At 57.8% G+C, this 12,551-nt stretch overlaps 1 protein-coding gene across 13 annotated transcripts in view; it reads right to left on the bottom strand.

Moving 5' to 3' along the window:
• LOC122692588 (leukocyte immunoglobulin-like receptor subfamily A member 6) overlaps window positions 1-12,551 on the bottom strand; it is a 109,003-nt gene that overhangs the window by 51,577 nt on the left and 44,875 nt on the right. For 6 of the 13 annotated variants that reach the window (XR_006340688.1, XR_006340689.1, XM_043900304.1 and 3 more), the window contains exons 1-4: window positions 8,300-8,440; window positions 8,109-8,144; window positions 7,651-7,935; window positions 7,215-7,517 (exon numbers count right to left, since the gene is read on the bottom strand). The exons of 1 other annotated variant lie outside the window; for it this stretch is intronic. Coding sequence is in view for 10 of the 12 variants with exons in the window: in XM_043900304.1 (XP_043756239.1) it covers window positions 7,215-7,517; window positions 7,651-7,935; window positions 8,109-8,144; window positions 8,300-8,333 (658 nt within the window). In the remaining 2 variants the exon portion in view is untranslated. Of the gene's footprint in view, window positions 1-4,158; window positions 5,203-6,179; window positions 6,483-6,690; window positions 7,003-7,214; window positions 7,518-7,650; window positions 7,936-8,108; window positions 8,145-8,299; window positions 8,442-12,551 lie in introns of those variants that run through there. 6 more of the 13 variants (XM_043900301.1, XM_043900303.1, XM_043900316.1 and 3 more) reach the window with 5 other exon arrangements.

Genomic DNA, 12,551 nt, shown 5'->3' with positions numbered 1-12,551 from the left:
AATCTTTTATACCCCATGTGTACGTGTCCAAACCCATCACCCCAGTCCCTTGATGCTTACAAAGGAAGGGTAAATACAATCACAATAACCCCATCATTCACGTGTTATGTGTTCAAACAGTTAATAATCAATAAGCCCATGGTTACATTCCAACCAGTTAATAACCGATAAGCCTGTGCTTACATTCTGATAGATACTGTCCGGAGGCAGGGGTGATTAGTGTCTGTTTTCTCTTAGGTGATGAGTAACCTGGATATGATCTTCAAGTTTCCCCTGTCCGGAGGGGGTCTTATCCTTCCATTGTCGTTCCCACAGGCACTAAGCAGAGAGTTCAGGGTCCACTGGAGAGGTGGCCGAGCACGATCAGCCCGGACAGGCCCGAGATGGAGTCCAGGCCCTATGAATTCCTTCTTCAATTTCACATGTAGTGTGAGCTGAGGGTCCAGCTTCCCCCTCCTGCCTGCTGTCATCTAGCTCTTCCAGCACCGTTTCTTGAAGGCACTGTCCGTTCCCGTTCTGTGTTCTGGACACCTTGTGGAAGATCAGTTCACTGAGCTGCTTCGGGACAACTGTTTTCCATAATAAGGGCACTCTCAGATCTCCCGATTTCTTGGTTTCTCTGCGGCCCTGGGCAGAGTCACGGTTCCCGGTTCTCGGTGTTTCTGTGGCTCTGCTTTGGTGTCTGTGCGCTGGGAGAAGCAGCCGCCTCCTCTCGGACGTACGGTGAATTTTCCCCCAGCCCAGTTAGAGATTCTGGAGCCTCGGAGACGTCTTCTGTGGACCTGCCGCTCCCTGGCCCTCCCGTCCGGGGAGTCGATGGTGTGCCCCGGCCCCGTCGTGCCCCTGCCCTGAGGGAGAAGTCTGAGGACCCCCGTCCTCCTCTAACCCCCGAGGCCAAGCCGGCTGCACAGAGCCCCGTCCCTTCTCTTCCTGCTTTGCGGCCCCACGTGCGTCTGCGGCCGGGAGCTCTCGTGAGCTGAGCAGCGACGCGGTCTCTGAGGTCTGAGGCCCCCAGTGCCCCGGAGCCTGGGGACGTGGTGCAGCTGCACCCACTGTCCTCCCGGGGAGGAGGGGGCCTGGGCCCAGGGGGGTCCTCTCAGCGCTGAGCTGTGCTTGCTGGAGGGGAGACCGGGAAACAGAACCTGCTCTGTTTATCCTTTCCAAGTGGTTCTTCTCGGTTTTCTGCTCATTTGAGGTGTTGCAGCTCACTAGCTGGATTCTGCAGTTTGCATAAAAGTCTTTTGGCCCAAATAATCCTGGTTTATGAGTGTTTCTGTGCGAGATGAGGGCTGGGAGTTCCCGATCTGCCTTCTTGTGTAAAGCGCTGATTAAAATTTCTGAAATGTGTCATAGTGAGGCCAGAAATGGAAAATAGAAATGATAGTTAACTAGTGTGCCTGCTAAGTCGCTCAGCCGTGTCTGACTCTGCGACCCCATGGACTGCAGCCCGTCAGGCTCCTCTGTCCATGGAATTCTCCAGGCAGGAATACTGGAGGGGGTTGCCACGCCCTCCTCCAGGGGATCGTCCCCACCCCGGGATGGAACCCAAGTCTCCTATGTCTCCTGCACCGGCAGGCAGGTTCTTCACCAGTATGCCAGCTGGGAAGTCCTGAGAGTCCACATGCACACACAGGGGAAAACGAGAAGAGCAGGCGGGCGTCTGACGCCGTTTCTGTGGAGGGAAGTGCAGTTGGTAGGCTGCACTCGGGCCTCCCAGGCGGCTCAGGGGGAAAGAATCTGCCTGCCAGCGCAGGAGACGTAGGTCGATCCCTGGGTTGGGAAGATGCCCTGGAGGAGGAAATGGCAACCCACCTCACTATTCTTGCCTGAAGAATCCCATGGACAGAGGAGCCTGACGCACACTGTCTGTGGAGTCTCACAGAGTTGGACACGACTGAGTGCACACACACACACACACACACACACGCAGAGACTGCAGACCCAGACAATACCAGCTGCCCCACTCCGCAGACCAGGGTGCTCCCTCCCTCAGTTCTGACAGCTTGTGTCTGCGCTCTAGGGTTTTGTAAATGGAGTATCATGTCCTCTGCACACAGGACGGTTTTGCCTCTTTCCTGCCGCCAAGTTGCATCCTTGTTTCTTGCCTGATTGCTCTGCCTGGACTCCAGTAGTATGCTGAACACAAATGCTGAGAGTGGGCGTCCTTGTCTTGTCCCAGAGTTTTAGAAAGGCTTTCAGCTCTTTTTCTTTGAGTACTGTGTTGACTGTGCTTGTCCTAAATAGCTTTTATTACACTGAGATGTCTTCCCTCTGTACTCACTTTGGTGAGTGTTTATGATGAATGGATGTTGAATTTTATCAATGCTTTCTCTGAACCTATTAAGATGAGCATGTTGTTTTGTCTTTTCTCTTGTTGCCGTAGTGATTCACATGGATTGATTTGCATATGTTGAATTATCCTTGTGACCCTGATATGAATCCAAGCTGATCATGGTGTGTGATTCCTTTTGTGTGTTGCTGAATTCGATTAGCTAATATTTTGTTGTGCATTTTGCATGTATTTTCATAAACAGCTTTGTTCTGTAACTTTTCTTTTTTGGTTGTGTCTTTGTCTGGTTTTGGTATCAGGGTGGCGGTGGCTTCATAGAATGACTTTGGGAGTGTTTCCTCCCCTTCTGTCTCCTGAAAGAGTTTGAAGAGGGCCAGTATAAGCTCCTCTTTGTCAGTTTGGTAGAACTCCTTCATGCAGCCACCCAGCTCTGGCCTTTGGTTTGCATGGAGTTTTTATTGGTATGTTACAGATTCTGTGTCACTTCCCGTGGCTGCTCTGTTCAGGCTGTCTACATCTCCTAGACTCATTTCTGGCAGGCTTGTGTCTGTAGAGACTCCTGCATCTCTTCTAAGTTTGCTGTCAGATTGGTCGACATACAGTCGTTCTTAGTACTCTCTTATAAACTTTTATATTTCTGAGGTATCAATTTTTAAAAATTAATTATTAATTAGTTTTGGCTGTGCTGGACTTCCCTGGTGGCTGAGATGGTAAAGAATCTGCTGCAATGCAGGAGACCTGGGTTCGATCCCTGGGTGGGGAAGATCCCCTGGAGGAGGGCAGGGCAACCCACTGCAGTATTCTCACCTGGAGAATCTCACGGACAGAGGAGCCTGGCGGGCTACAGTGCATGGGGTCGCAGAGAGTCGGACACGCCTGAGTGAAAGAGGACAGTGCTGGGTCTTCCTGCTGCCCAGGGGCTTTTCCCACGTTGAGCTGAGCTCATCACAGCTTTTCTCTTCGCTGCGGTGCCTGGGCTCCTGGTTTTGATGGCGTGTCTTGTCGCAGGGCAGGGCTCTGAGCCCCCGGGCTCAGCATTTGCGGCCTGTGTGGGATCTTCTTGCAGCAAGGCTAGAACCCACGTTCCCTGCATTGGCGGCTGGATTCTTACCCACCAAGCCACCAGGGGAACCTGGTAGCAGCTGTTGTTCCTCCTGTTTCATTTCTTATTTTATTTGAGTCCCATGTTGTTGCCTTTTGAATTTGATGTGATGGACTGGACTCCTACAGTTTTATTTCACTTATTCACCATTATGCTTGAAAACTGATCTGTGTTACTCTAGCAGTCCACCTTTGTGAATTTTTGTATAATCTTCTGTCGCATATATATACACCAAACCATTCATTTTGGTGAAAGTGATTTCTGTAACCTTTTCTACTGGGAACAACCCACGTGTCCGTATTCTGCTTGCACACTCGTGGCTGTGCACGCATCTTCCTCTAGGTTATGCAAGTGTGGGCCAGCACTGTGTCTCTCCTTTTCACTGAGAATTGCTGTCGACTCTCCAGGTTGAGTGGGGTGATGAGTACACCTGCCCGTGATGTGCTGGGATTTGTCAGAGTCAGCCTTGTCTCCTCCATCTTTTTCTCCTCCCCTCTCTCACAGATGAACTAGGAGGTGGGCATCTCATCTCAGGGAACCTGGGGCATGAAACTGAGGTGGAGACCATCCTATGTGACGTGTAATGCAAAGGACACATCTGTGCGCGTGGGGCCATTGGTGGGGGCTGGCTGGACCAGACTCGCTCCTGTGGGAAAGCCAGCCTGCTCCTTCCTTCCCACCCTGCCTTCAGCACATTCACCCGGGCTCCTGGAGGTTGGCCACGGAGAGCGTTTGCACCAAAGCAGACACACAGTTCACACGCCTGGGCTCTTTAAGAATTTATTGCCTGATGAGTGTGTCTGTGCTGGGTCTGTGTGCACAGGGGTGTGTCTGGTTGTGATGAGCGGGGCTGCTCCCTCGCTGAGGCGTCTGGGCGTCTGCAGCACTGGCCTCTCTGGCGGCGCGCGGGCTCCAGGATGTGCGGGCCTCAGTCACTGCGGCTCACGGACTCAGCTGCTCCTTGGCACGTGGGATCCCCCAGGATCACGTATTGAACCTGTGTCTCCTGCGTTGGCTGGCAGATTCTTCACCACCAGGGAAACCCCACATCGGCGCTCTTTACAGAACGATATATTCCTGAGCTCATTTACCAGCGTAGCCCTGACCGTCACTTCAAACGCCAGGGATCCCATCGCACTGACAGTGTTTCTGGAGAAACCACACGGGTGTCATCTGACGAGGAGAGGAGGGCTGAGGGGTCCAGGGGTTCGGGGACGAGTTCTGGATCCATCTGTTCCAGACGGGGCCCCACTTCCACCATTTATTCAGTTAAGCGACGTTCTGTTTCTGAGAAGGGATGGACGTCATTGCGCACACCAGAGATGGCGGGCATGAACAGTGAGGCTCACGTCGTCCAGGAGAGCGGACAGAGCCTGTGGGCCTGCAGGGTGAGGACCCGCCCCTGCCATTGGGTTGCGCCTCGGGCCTGGGGTGGGAGGAGCCGGGAGTCGGGGCTTCCTCCCCGGGAGGGAGGGGCCCCCGTGAGCGGAGGCCGAGTCCCCCGCCCCCCTCCCCGGGACGCCGGGGCCTCCTCCCGCCCCCGCGGCGCGTCTCTCCCCCAGGGTCTCTGCAGAGAGGTCTCCGCTGAAAGCGCACCCCGCACGCCCGGCAGAGGCTGTTCCCGAAGCTCCTGGGCCGGAGCTCGCGTCGGGGGCTGTGGCGCTCCTTGCGATGCGAGGTCCCGTTGCTCAGCTCCGGGCCGCGTCTCGGGCTCCTCCGCGGTCGTGCCCAGCCTGGCAGAGCAGGACCCCGAGGAGCAGCAGGACCGAGGCGGCGGCGCCCATCCGGATGAGATTCTGCACCGTGTAGTCTGGGGTGAGGGCGCACAGGTCAGCGCCGGCCCGTCACCCGGAACCGGGGTGTGCGCCCAGGGCACCCGCCTCCCGGGAGAGGACGTGGCCCCGAGCCCAGCCCCTGACGGGGACGCTGTCCTCCTCCTCACTCTGGGTCTGACCGCGGTGATGGGGGAGGGTGTCGGGGGCCCGAGGGTGCTGAAGGGAGGCTGTGGGTGGGCCGTGTCCTCCTCGGGGAGCCTCCCGGGGCCTCTCTGTCTTACTGTCTCAGACGTTCCTGCTCAGGACCCTGAGCTGAGGGAGCTCAGACAGCACAGGATGGGGCCCGCCCCTGAGCGGTGGTCTGCGGGGTCCCGGGGTGGGACCCAACCGTGGCTCCCAGGGACACACCACCGCCCCCATCAGGCGCTCGCTCAGCCCTCTACACTGCCGGCTTGACTTTGCCCGGGGGAGGAGGCGATCCCTGCAGCCTCCGGGGGCAGGATGGGGTGGGGGCGGGCCTGCTCCTCCCCAGACTGACCCCCTCCCGCAGCCTCAGGCCCCTACAGCCTGTGATACCCGCGCCTTCTCTGCCCGACTCCCCGCCGGCCCATGACGATCTGAGGGGCCTTGTCCACCCAGAGAATCTCAAAGCGCCCTGGGGTGGGCTGTCTCACCTGAGCACAGAGCCCCGTGACTCCCCAGTTGTTGAACTGGGGCCCGAGGGTGGGGGCTGGGCCCATGGGTCCTGGGAATGAGCCCAGGAAGGGGTGCGCCGGACTGACCGGGGTCCCCACCTCACTCCCCTCTGCCCTGCATGGCCCTGTGGCCTCCCCGAGACCCTCCCACTGCCCCCCTGCCCCTCCAGGACCCCAGTGGGGAGGAAGGGGCGGGGCCGGGCTCCGAGGCCCCTCCCTCAGGGGGCCCCTCCCTCAGCGCCCCCTCCACCACCTCCGGGGTCTCCCAGGGCACAGAGCCCCGAGCTGCTGAGTCAGACGGACAGACGGGGCCTCACCTGAGACCAGGAGCGCCAGGGGCTCGCTGGGCCGGGACAGCAGGTGGGGGTCTGTGCTGAGTGCGCGGTAACACCTGTAGGTGCCCCCGTGGGCCGAGCTCACAGGACTCAAGGAGAACTCGGCCCGGAACCGCCCACCTTGGTCCTGGGCGCGCAGACGCAGGGGGCGATGGGCTGCCCCCTCCTGGGACAGAAGGAAAGTGTCCGTCCTGTTTCCCGACTGACATAGCAGGGTCACGTTCTCCCCCGGGGCCACCGAGGGGCCCAGCCGCGCAGAGAGCGAGGGTCTGTCTCTGAGCAGTCCTGCAGAGAGGAAGGGGGTGCGGGCTTGCCCTGGTTCTGAGCGAGACTCCGCGGCCTCTCTGGACCCTCAGCGCCGTCTCTGTTTCTCCGAGTCCCCCCCTCCCCTACCCCGTCTCGCTGTCCCCTCCCGGGGACCCCTCCCCCTGGTCCCAGCATCACCCCTGGGGCTCCCCGGTGGGGCCTGTGCAGAGTCTGGCCCCCGACTGACCCGCTGGCCACTCTCCTGCCACCAGGAGCTCCAGGGGGTCGCTGGGGGCCGACCACTCGGAGGAGAGGCCGTGTCCACCGTAGCATCTGTACCGGCCCCCGTGGACGGTGCCCACCGGGCCCAGGGGGAAGTCGGCCTGAGAGAGCCCCCCCTGGGCCCTCCGGGCAGGGCGCTGGGGGAGGTCCCGGCCCCCCTCCTTGGACAGAGCGAATCTGGCGTAGCCGGCGTCAGAGCGACACTGCAGGGTCAGGTTCTGTCCAGAGGTGACGACAGGGCCCTGCGGGCTCTGGAGGGACGGCTTCCCAGTCAGCCCTGGGGAGAGACAGGCGCCGGGTCGTTGGGACCGCGTCCCCCGTGGACGCCCTTCCCGGCCCGGCCCCAGGCCTCGCCGTCTCTGTCTGTGTGTCTGTCCTGTGAGCACCACGCTCTCTCCACCCCTCCCCATCAGGGGCTCCCCTGGGAGCAGAGACCCGAATATGTTGTCTTGTCTGCACAAATATGCGGGCAGGACGGGACTTCCTCACCTGGGACCAGGAGCTCCAGGGGGTCGCTGGGGGCCGACCACACCCGGGGGGTGTCCCTGTTAAAGCCGTAGCATCTGAACGTCCACCCGTGTCCGGGGCTCACGGGGCCCACGGGGAACAGGGCCTGGGTCTGCCCGTCGGGGCTCCGTTGTCCATCCAGGGTCCGAGAGGACTCGTCTTCTCCTTCCTTGGTCAGAAGGAACCTGTTAAGTCCCCGACGGGAACCACACTGCAAGGTCACGTTCCCTCCTGAGGTCACCACAGGGCTCGGCAGGGCTGAGAGGCTGGGTTTGCCGTAGAGTCCTAGGAGAGAAGGAGGCAGCTGGATCCCTGGGGCTCCCCCCTTGTCCCCCAGGGCTGGGCTGTGAGAGGGACACCCCCTGAGAGCAGATCCCCCTCCCGAGGGCAGAGCCTGAGGTCCCCAAGCGTCTCTCACCTGTCACCACCAGCTCCAGGGGGTCACTGCGCTCTGACCAGTGATATCCCCTGAGATAGTAGCACCAATAATGCCCTGCATACTGATCAGTCATCAGTGAGATGGAGAACTTGGCCTTGTCCCTGGGCTCCAGGGGTTTCTGTGTGTCCCAGGGGACTGAGCTTCCCTCTTTATCCAGACGGAACTCCTGGGCCCCCAGGGTCCCCTGACACCAGATGCTCACGGGGCTCAGCCAGGGGACCACAGAGCCCGGCTCTGCCCAGATGGTGGGTTTGGGGGGGGTCTCTGCAAGGAAATCAGAGGCAGGCTCACCAGGCGTCTCCCCCATGCCCCGACTCTCAGCCCAGGCCTCCCAGACTCCCCCTCCGTGAGCCCCGAGCTGCCGTCCCCCTCCCCGTGGCCTGGGGGTGACCCTTGACCCCACGAGAGGAGGGAGCTGGCCCTGGGGACAGACTCACCAGCCTGCACCTGGGTCCTCAGGCCCACACTCAGCCCTGGAAGAGAGAGCCCTGTGAGAGGTCTGCCCTCAGCTCTGAGCAGTGCCTCTCCTCCCCGGGAGCCTCCTGGGGTCTGGGGTCCCCTGTCAGAGCAGGCCCGCTCGGGGAGGGTCCCTCCAGTCCAGGGCTCCCCCTGCCCCTCCTCATCTCACCGAGGCAGAGCAGGGCGGGGAGGGTGGGGGCCATGGCGTCTCCTCCCTGAGGTCCAGGCCGTGAGGTTGGAGGAGACCTGGGTGCCCTCCGGACAGACAGACACACAGGGTGTGTCCTCTCCGGGGCTGGGGTTTCCTGTCACGCGGTTGTCACATCAGCGTCCCTGCAGGAAGGGGAACAGCCTCTTCTTGAAAGCCTGGCATGGTCCCCATGACAGTCCCAGTGTGTTCCTGAGTTGCCCCTTCCAGATGAGGACGGCCAGGCTCCTTCCCTCTGAGAGCCTCACCTCGGGGTCTGCTTCCTCCTCTGCCCGTCCATCCGCAGGTCCCCGTGGGGTTCTCACCCTGGCCGGGTCACCAGGCCCTGGAGATGCTTCTGGGAGGATGCCGGCTCCTGCTGCCCGCAGGACTCAGATCCCCAGAGACACATTCTTTGTGTTTTAATTGGACGATCGTCTCTTCACAGTATGGTGCTGGTTCTGCCTCACATCAACGTGGATCGGCCATATGTGTCGCGTGGCCCTCCCTCTTGAACCCCCCCACCCGTCTAGGCTGTCACAGACGCCTCTGTGAGCTCCTGAGTCACACGGCACGTCCCCCGGCGGTGTGTTTCACACGTGCTGGTGTGTGTGTTTCCAGGCTACTCTCTCTATTCCTCACACCCTCTCCTTCCCCAGTGTGTCCACAAGTCTGTCCTCTATGAGGGACACACATTCAGCGTCTCCCTGGGGCTCAGTGTAGTCCGCGTGGCTGAGAGCCCAGAGGAGACGCTCAAGGAATCAGGAAGGAAACTGACTCCTCCCCTGCCCCGGAGTGTGGCTTCCCCCTGTTTCAGCCCCCGTCAAGGGTGTCTCTCTTTACCGCATCACCGTCCAGCCCGCCTTCCTGGGAACAAGCCCCCGGGGGCTTCCTGCCTCCTCGGGGCCCCGGGGTCCTTGGGCACAGTCTCCTCTGGTCTTGCCATCACCTGCAAGCTTTTGGGGGTGTTGATTGGGGTCAGAGTTCTCACTCTGGTGGGAACAGATGTTCCTATGAACGTGTGCCCGCTGCTCATGGAACCTTGAGTGGCGGTGCCCTTTCTCTGCACCTGAGTTTCCTCCTCTGCATGTTGTCCGAACCCCAGCCCTCAGAGGGGCTGTGGGCTCTTGCTGCCATCATCACGGTTAATTGCCAGACGAGCTGATGGCAGGAGAAGGTGGACGTGATGGGCTGCTGGCTCAGACTGCACCCAAGGGGGCGAGTGTGGTGCCCACCCAGAGCCTCCTCTGCTCCTGATGCTGAGATGTGCCCCGGAGAGTGTTTCTGCAACACGTAACCACAGACAAATGCAGAAGAAAAGTTCCCCAAATGGAACGGGAACCACAGTGAAGCGGGGAGAGGTAGGCGGTGTGGCCCCGGCGGCGGGGATCATCTCGGGGTCAGAGGAAGGTCCACCTGTGTGGACACAGAGAGGGACCCATCCTCACAGGCAGGGAGGCTCAGGGCTCCGATGGAGGCTGGCAGCTGGAGCCCCCCTCCCGCGGTGTCTGGCGGGCACTGGGAGCCCTCCGCTCTCGGCCTCAGGCCTCGGTCAGCACCGCGGAGCCCCCCACGTGTGGCAGGAAACACACGTGGTCCCTCGCTGTCAGCCGCGGCGTCCTGCTGCGGGAGGCTGCGGGGCCCCCACGGCCCATCCTGAGCGAAGCTCTGAGCAGGGGCAGAGTCTGCGACCATGGACTCTGGGGTGCGGGGTGGCTGCAGGGGGCCCCCAGTCAGCCTGCGTCCCAGGCCAGTCCCGGGAGACTCCATCTATGGGAGATGGTGAGTGTGAGAGGGGTGGACCTCAGCGTGACCCCCGAATGAGGACAGTGCTGTGGAGCGCAGCCTGCTGAGACGTGGGGTGTCCGAGGCAACAGGAAAAGGGGAAGCTTATTTTAAATACATTGTTATTCAGTCGCTCAGCCGTGTCTGAATCTTTGTGACCCCCATGGACTGCAGGATGCCAGGCTTCCCTGTCCATCACTGTCTCCTGAGCTTGCTCAAACTCCTATTCATTGAGCTGGTCATGCTGTCCAACCTTTCATCCTCTTTTGCCCCCTTCTTCTTCTTCTGTCCTCGACGTCTCCCAGCATCAGGGTCTTTTCCAATGACTTGCCTCTTCACATGAGGTGACCAAGGTATTGGAGCTTCAGCTTCAGCATCAGTCCTTCCACTGAACACCCAGGACTGATTTCCTTTAGGATGGACTGGTTTGATCATCTTGCAGTCCAAGGGACTCTCAAGAGTCTTCTCCAACACCACAGTTCAAACGCATCAATTCTTCGGCACTCAGCTTTCTATATAGTCCAACTCTCACATCCATACGTGACTATAGGAAAAACCACAGCCTTGATTAGATGGACCTTTCTCAGCAAAGTAATGTGTCTGGTTTTTAATGCGCTGTTTAGGTTTGTCATAGCTTTTCTTCCAAGGAGCAAACATCTTAATTTCATGGCTGCAGTCACTGTCTACAGTGATTTTGGAGCTCAAGAAAATAAAGTCTGTCACTGCTTCCATTGTTTCTGCATCTATTTGCCATGAATCGATGGGACTGGATGCCATGATGTTAGTTTTTTGAATGTTTAGTTTTAAACCAGCTTTTCTACTGTCCCCTTTCAGGTTTATCAAGATGCTCTTTAGTTCCTCTTCGCTTTTTGCCATTAGGGTGATGTCATCTGGAAATCTGAGGTTACTAATATTCCTCCCAGCAATGTTGAATCCATGTTGTTCTTCATGCAGTCCATGATGTACTCTGCATACAAGTTAAATAAGCGAGGTGACTATATACAGCCTTGACGTACTCCTTTCCCAGTTTTGAACCAGTCCTTTGTTCCATGTCTGGTTCTAAGTGTTGCTTCTTGTCCTGCATACAGGTTTCTCAGGAGGCAGGTCAGATGGTCTGGTATTCCCACTCTTTAAGAATTTTCTAGTTTGTTATGATCCAGACAATCAAAGGCTTTCGTGTCGTCCATGAAGCAGAAATAGATGTTTTTCTGGAGTTCCTTTGCTTTTTCTATGATCGAACAGATGTTTGGCAATTTGATGTCTGATTTCTCTGCCTTTTTCTAACTCCACCCTGTACATCTGGACGTTCTCGGTTCAGGTACAGCTGAAGCCTAGACTGAAGGATGTTGAGCGTTACCTTGCTAGTGTGTGAAATGAGACCAATTGTACAGTAGGCTGAGCACTCTTTGGTATTGCCCTGCATTGAGACTGGGATGAAAACTGACCTTTTTCAGTTATCAAGAGAATGACAAGCTCACTGGGACCAGACAACTTCCTAGAAAAAGGTGATGCCAGGAGATATTGGAGAAACCCCTTCAGGGAAGTCATTAAGAACAGTTTTATACTGAGTCAAAAAATTATTTGTAAGGGACAGTTGTGAGAGGGTCATTAGATGGGGAAGTCTGTGAATCCTGGGATCCGGGCACCACTTCCGCCCGTGGGCGGAATCTCAGCCACTCATCCCGCCAGGTCAGGCTGCTTCTTCCTCAGAGAGGAGGAGGGCTGTGGGAGGACGGACCCCTTAACCTTCACCTGTATTATCATCCTCTCCTCGTCGCTGAGCACACACTTCGTTAAAAAAATAAAATGTTCTCAAGTAGCTTGGTAGAGAGTGAGGGTGAAAGATGGCATTGGCAGAGGGGCAAGGGCTTAGATATTGACTGTTTTCAGGCTGAAAGGAATGCTCACTGATGTCAGGAGCAAGTGAGCTGCAACGGTGAGGAACGCATGCCCAGCAAATGAGCTTTGGAAGATGATACCGGCACACACAAACACGGCCACAGACGCGTGGACGTGTAGGAACACAGGTGTGCATGCACGCACACCTGTACCTGCGTGCTCAGAGCGCAGGTGGGGTGTGGTTAGGGCCTTGTTTTCTTCAGTGGAGGAGGAGACTGCACACGTGCTGAGAAACACATGTGTCAGTACATATATTAAACAGGGGAGTGACTGGCTTAAATTAGACATGGAATAACTAACAACATGTTTGGTCTACTTAAATGAAAGAAAACTTTTCAGCTTTCTTGAGGGATAACTGACAGAGACTTGTATGTTTCAGATGTTGAGCTTGATGTTCTGATGCAAGCTTACCCTGTGAAACAGCACGGTCATGCTGATTAGCATGTGCATCAGCTCCCGCAGTTCACCTTGGTCTGCGGGTCTGGTGAGGACACGTCCGGGCTGCCCTCTGAGCAGGACTGAGCCTACACTGGAGCATGGTCAGCTGTAG

Source organism: Cervus elaphus, chromosome 4, assembly GCF_910594005.1.
Source record: "Cervus elaphus chromosome 4, mCerEla1.1, whole genome shotgun sequence".
Lineage (NCBI taxonomy): Eukaryota > Metazoa > Chordata > Mammalia > Artiodactyla > Cervidae > Cervus > Cervus elaphus.
This window is presented reverse-complemented; position numbering and strand designations above follow the sequence as displayed.